Source organism: Cupressus sempervirens, chromosome 4 (assembly GCF_028749045.1).
Source record: "Cupressus sempervirens isolate cs-2001-9-10 chromosome 4, ASM2874904v1, whole genome shotgun sequence".
NCBI lineage: Eukaryota > Viridiplantae > Streptophyta > Pinopsida > Cupressales > Cupressaceae > Cupressus > Cupressus sempervirens.
The window spans coordinates 352,691,169-352,698,039 of record NC_143121.1 but is presented as its reverse complement, the minus strand read 5'-3'; the positions used below and the strand labels follow the sequence as shown (position 1 = coordinate 352,698,039).

Here is a 6,871-nt window from a genome sequence, read left to right as displayed (position 1 = left end):
AAGTTTTTCTCAAGGGGTAGGGTACTTCCTTTGTTAATGGATGCCTAATTGCCTACATTCCTAAGTGAGCTTTAAAAAACTCAGTTGCTTCATACTTCTCTTGAGATCCCAAGGCTTTAGTATGTTGTATAAAACCGAAAAGGGATCCAAATCAGTGATTCTTTTCTTTGGGTTGTGAGGAGATGTTTGTGATTTTCCATGTTCAAAGCTACAAGCCTAGTCTTGAGTTTGTGAAGCAACTAGCCAATGAAAGTTGCATAGTTTGAATCTAATGTTAGATTCATGTTAGTTTGGACCTAAATAGACCCTTTACATGCTTGGAAGTCACCCCTGGTTGCTATTTGTATTTGTGGGATTTTGTATCAAATAAGCCTTGTGATGCCCTTAAGAGCAACTAGTGATTAGTTGTCTTTGTGATAGGTTTTCCTTTTGATTGGGGATTCCTAAGAGTGGTTGGGTTTCTTAGAAAGTTATAAAGGTCCTTAGAGTCATTAGGGTAAGTTTTAGGCATCTAGGAGTTAAGATGTCAAAAATTGCAAAAATTTGCAAAAGTTATCAAAGCAAAATTGCAAAAATACTGACAATTTTGCAGGAGTTTGGGAATTGGTGAAGAGATGAGTATTTGGAAATGACTTATTTTACTATTGTTGAACCTTTTCCAAGTTGTAGAATTGGAATCAAGTAAAAAATGTAAAAATTGCACTTTTGTGCAAAGTTGCATTGTTGAAAGTTGCAAAAGTTGCTCAAATTTGCAACTTAGTGGAAAAAGGGTTATGGGATCGAACTGTCTATTCCATTAGCTCCAACTAGCCAGGTAAACCCTGTCCCCAATCTCATCCCATCCTATTGAGTGCTCGAACATTCTCAGGCACGCTGAACCGGAACGTCCCTAAGGGTCACTAAATGCCATAGGGCTGCGATCTTTGACGAGGCATATCTCAAAGCTCGTGCGAGGTATGGATGTGGTTCCAGTTCCTATAGGACTATGTTGTAGAGACCTACAATAAAATCTCTCTCTTTTTGGAGATCATACTCCATTTTGATTTTGCGATGCCATCTCGGTATGCTAAACTTGTAGTGTTGGCCAATACAAAGTTGCCAACTGCCAAATCTCCCTCACCTTCCATCATGGGATCAAACTGTCTACTCTATTAGCTTTGGGTGGTTAGGTAAACCCTATCCCAACCTCGTCCCGTCTCGTTCAGTAATTGAACGTTCTCGAGCACGCCGAACTGAAACGTCCCTAAGGGTCACTAAATGCAATAGGGCTGCGATCTTTGGCGAGGCATATCTCAGACTTCATGTGAGGTATGGATGTGATTCCAGTTCCTATAAAACCATGTTGCGGAGACCTACAATAGCCTCTCTCACATTTTAGAGATCATACTATGTTTTGATTTTGTGATGCCATCTTGGGTGATGCTGAAACTTGTAGTGTTGGCTAGTACAAAGTTGCCAACTGCCAAATCTCTCTCACCTTTCATCGTGGGATCGAACTATCTGCTCCATTAGCTTTGGGTGGCTGGATAAACCCTATCTCCAATCTTGTCTCATCCCGTTCAGTGCTCGAACGTTCTTGGGAACGCCGAACTGGAATATCCCTAAGGGTCACTAAATGCCATAGAGTTGTGATCTTTGACAGAGCATATCTCGAAGCTTGTGTGAGGTATGGATGTGATTCCAATTCCTATAGGTCCGTGTTGCGGAGACCTACAATAACCTCTCTCACTTTTTAGAGATCATACTCTGTTTTGATTTTGTAACGCCATCTTGGGTGATGTTGAAATTTGTAGTGTTGGTCAGTACAAAGTTGCCAACTGCCAAATCTCTCTCACCTTTTGTCATGGGATCAAATTTTCTACTTCGTTAGCTCTGGGTGGTCGGGTAAACCCTATCACCAACCTCCTCCCTCTCATTTAGCATTTGAACGTTCTCAGGCATGCCAAACTGGAATGTCTCTAAGGGTCACTAAATGCCATAGAGTTGTGATCTTTGACGAGGCATATCTCAAAGCATAAAGCATGGTAAAAGACTTGGAATAGTGCATGATTTGGGATTTGCAATTCATTTGGTTTTTGTTTTGACGATTACTAGCGTGTGGCATACAGATTATTGCTTCTAGGAACTGACGGGATGGTGTAGTGTATTGTTTGGATTAGCGAGTGTTAATTTATAAGTAGGAATCTAATGAGTCCTAAGTGTTCTATTCATTCTCATGAGAGATGGGTTCATGCAAACCACTACTCATACAACATGGGTCAATGAATTTGACTCAGAAACAACATAGTTGAATCTTGATAGAAATATCAGAATTTGACATGTTGTGGACTATATATGTTACTTATCAATTAACAAGCTTAAGGGGATTACTAATGAATGGTTCATAAGGCACGACACTTGATGGAGCTTTAACAAATGGAGTTGCAAGAAGAGTGGTTTTAACCATGGGGGAAATTTTTTAGTTAGTGCAATTGAGTTGGAGTAGTACTAGGATGGGTGACCTCCCAAGAAGTATTGGTACTTCACCTCTCTAAGCATCAATTAGATTCAATGAGTGTTAAGTGTTCTATTCATTATCATGAGAGATCAGTTCGTGTAAACCACTACTCATGAAACACGGGTCAATGAATTTGTCTCAAATACTACACAGTTGAATTTTGATAGCAGTATCACAATTTGACTTCTTGTAGAAATGTCTCCTACTTATCAATCAATGAGCTTAAGGGGAATTCTAATGAATGGTTCATAAGACACAACACTTGGTGAAGGTTTTGCAAATTGTGTTGCAAGAAGAGTGGGTTTAACCATAGAGGAAACTTTATAGTTAAGTGTGCTCAAGCAAGAGTAGTACTGGGGTGGGTGACATCTTAGGAAGTCCATGTACCTCAACTCTATGAGAATCACCTAGATCCAATGAGTGCTAAGTGTTCTATTCACTCTCATGAGAGATGGGTTCTTGTGTCCCACTACTCATGAAACATGGGATAATGAGATTGACTAAAAAATTACACACTTGAATTCCATTAGTACTATCACAATTTGACTTGTGAAAAAAGATCTAAGCCTACTTATCAATAACACAATTTGCTAGACCATTTGATCTATCCTGGCATATACATAGATATTCAGTCTCCATGGTGATAGATAGATTGATTTATGAGGTGCACACATAATCAAATAGGAAAATCTATGAAAAGAAGCGAAGTATTTTTTAATAGGATTGACTAGCATGCCAAACAAACCTCCTAAACCATTCAATTATATCCTTTGTCTAGTTCATATTGAAACACACAAATATTACTAAGGAAATCATACCTCTTTTTGTTTTTTCTTTTGTTAATGATGTTCGTCTTGTCATGATTTTGGATTGATAAGGACTCAAGTCTATAGGGGTTTGATTGTTTCCTTGTATCTTAAGTTTTGACAAGATTATCTTATGCATTTGATCTACTTTACGAAATTTTCACAAATGAGTTGGCATTACCATGTGACAACTCTGTTGCATTATGGAATTTGCTAATTTGCATGCCTCAGGGTTTGAACTAGTAAGTGAAACTTTGGAATCTGCCTTCCCTTGTCCTATCTAATCATTGGATGCATTGGTTTGGTCTTTCTCACTAGATTTTCGGTACTTCCTTTGTTAAGGTGACCTAATTGGGGCAATTAGGCCTATATAACAGTCTAGTTTTGGAAGGCTTGTAAATAGCTTCAGCACTTGCCCTTTTGGGGATATAACAAACTCAATAAAGGGTACTTGGAATGCTAATTAGTTCCTAAGGTCTTTTAGAAGATATGGTACTTGTTGCCTAATTTGTCTTTGGAAGGGCTAGTAGCCTAGATGCTACATTATGAGGACAAAATTATGAAATTCCTGTTTGTTGTTTGGCCATGGTTCCTTGGTTTTAGTGTTGGGATGAACCCCTTAACATGTTGATCAACCTTATTTGTAAGAATCCACCATTCATGGGTGTGAACTCAAGTTTGCTAGTGTAAAGTTGTATGGATTAATGATGATCCCTTAGTGTTGTTGTGTCAAGGTGTAGAAGTTTGGGTGTATAATATGTCTTGTTGGATTGACATCAGCATTGTGCTTATTGTACCCTAACCTCTGCATCATTCTACCTGTAAAATTCTATCTTCTATAAGGTACAACATTGAACAATTGTGCATATAAGGAAACATACGCATTGGAATACATGCGAGTGCCCATTACAATTGGTATTCTACGGTGGCAGATCTGACATATGGAATTAATGAAACCTTGAGAATCCTATTAGGCTCTACATCATAACTAAGAGATCACATAACTAATAAGGGTAAAAGTGGAATAAATTTTATTCTATTTTTAACACAAAATTGAAGCACATACATTTCATTTTCAATTCTTCTAACATTAAATATTTTGATGTATCTCATTGATTAAATATATGAATATTCTATATTAACTCAACAACCAAGTTCTTATAGGTTCCCAAACATCACTACTAGAAACACATACATAAGTTCCCATAAGTAAAAACCATCATAAATATATGAACAAGATTTCATTATAAATAATTGAATCCATTATTACAATTAGATAGAGTAAAAATCAAATAAGTATACCAAGGACAATCCTCTTGATATACCCATTCTTCTTTATTGCAACTAAGCATGTGTACATATACATATTACAAGGAGCAAGTAATCATTATATATCATGTTTTCATATAGTTCTAACATTTTTCTCCTCCAAAATGATCTCTATACAAAATGGATACATAAGTATCATATCATAGTCATGATACAAAAATATGATGTTGCAACATCTAGTCACACACAAAAAAAGATGCAAAATTGGAATGTGTGAAGAAAGATCATCCAAGGCTCTTGAAAAACTCTAGAAAAATACTCAATGGATAAAAGACTTTCCACCCAACCATGGAACCTTACTACCCCACTCCCCTAAGCTAGGAGATAACACAAGGCCCCACACCAAGTTCAAACATAAGCAAGGGGATAAAATAGCTATTTTAACATTGATAAAGTTTATTGCTGATCAATATTGTATCAAAAATTTAAACTGATTAGGTATTGAATTAAACTTGATAAACAAATGACAGTGAAGGAAAACTTTAAACATGAACAAGATCATAAATCATATGATGATGACATATTGGAAATGATAAACTTATGCTTAAACAGTGATAAAATTTATTGTTAATCAATATTCTATCAAAGTTTCGAACTGATTAAGTATTGAATTTAATGTCATACATGAACATATCTAATTTAATGTCATACACGAACATATCTAATTTAATGTCATACACGAACATATCTAATTTAATGTCATACATGAACAAACATATCATATATTAATCAATAATGTCATGTCTAATAATGTCATGCATCAAATAAATGTCATACATCAAATATAAAATGTCATATATACATCAAATGTATATCAAATATGTTCACTGACATAAAATTCAACATATATGTCCGTTGATGCCTATACATGTACATGTCTATCAACTATATCAAACAAATTTCTAAAGGCCTTCAGTTGTCGTGTAGAGGGAGACGGTGGCAATGATGGGGTCCTCCTCACACGCTTGTTTGTCCTCTTGTTGAGGCTCTTCTCTAACTTGAGCTGATACAAACAAAGTAGAAATGAATGAATTATTATTATACATTGAAATCAAATATATGTACACATACAATTAATTATTTTCTTACCGCCATCATATAGTCACTCTGCAAATCCACCTCGAAGGCTCGTGGACAATCAGGTGTGACAAGACCCTACAACAATTGAATCAATATAATCACTTATAAATAACATTAGAAATTTCGATACTAACTATTATAAACAACTAAAACTAAGAAAATTCTTTCATACCTCAGTCAATGGCTGTGAACTAGCCATAGTTGTAGCCACTCCATGATCAACGGACTACCGGAGATGAAGAGGAGTCTCCGATGTCAAGAGTTGCATGTCATACAATACACGTTAAATATAACATGAAAGATGAAACAAATATAATAAAATGAATTAAATTAACATGAAACAAATGTACCTCTACAAAGCTCGTGTCGTGTCTAGGCTCGGAGTCTGTAGCGAATGTTGACGGTCTTGTAGAGAACTGATGCACATGCATAATTTTTTTTGTCAATCCTTAATATGATTACTTAATAAATATATGTATTAATTTAAATGATTAAATCGATACATACCTGTGGACTCGTGGACAGGACAAAAAATGGGGTCGAGGGATAGCTACTAGGCCTGCCAACACTCTGACCCTGAATTTTGAACAATGTCAATAGATGCTAATTAATTAATCATTCACTATACATATGAAATGTGATCAAATTAGTAAATTATAATTGTAATTTACCTGTGTGTCAATGCCAAATGTCTCACTCAGGAACTGATCAGTGACGAGCCCATCATCCGCACCATCTCCAGCATGAGTGTCAAATGTGCATAAGGATCTGCATGATGTGCACATGTGACCGCGACGCACAGAAGGCTCCCCCTCAACTAATGGACTCGTGCAATGAATGAGGGTCTGCGTCAAAGCATTAATGGTCCCTAGAGCACTAGCCTCTACATGTTCCTTCACAACTGAAGGAACAGTCACATGCTCACCCTGTGGTTTGACCATAGGTGCCCTAACTACATTAGGGTCACGACGTGCCCCCGACCTCTCAAATGACGACCCCCCACCTCTACCCTAGGAGTCTAATATATCAAAATAATTGGGGATAAGGACAAACTCACAATACAATTTTTTTAAAAAATATATGGGGACCTCGTGATTGTTGCAAGGAGGGGCATCAAAAACCATCCACCATCTATCCCAAAATTTATTTCTAATAGCAT

General features: G+C 36.6%; 1 protein-coding gene across 2 annotated transcripts; it reads right to left on the bottom strand.

Moving 5' to 3' along the window:
• Positions 1-5,357: 5,357 nt before the first annotated feature.
• Positions 5,358-6,871, bottom strand: LOC149561506 (uncharacterized). 2 transcript variants are annotated; one of them, XM_089825165.1, is made up of 5 exons: positions 6,384-6,871; positions 6,220-6,288; positions 5,885-6,128; positions 5,722-5,787; positions 5,358-5,635 (listed from the first exon to the last, which is right to left on the bottom strand). In XM_089825165.1, exons 3-5 carry the CDS (start codon positions 5,909-5,911, stop codon positions 5,495-5,497), a joined length of 234 nt encoding a protein of 77 aa, XP_089681291.1. In that variant the 5' UTR covers positions 5,912-6,128; positions 6,220-6,288; positions 6,384-6,871; the 3' UTR covers positions 5,358-5,494. The 2 variants fall into 2 exon arrangements, 1 of the variants encoding a protein (XP_089681291.1); XR_016363823.1 differs by having other exon boundaries at positions 5,407-5,635; positions 6,384-6,781.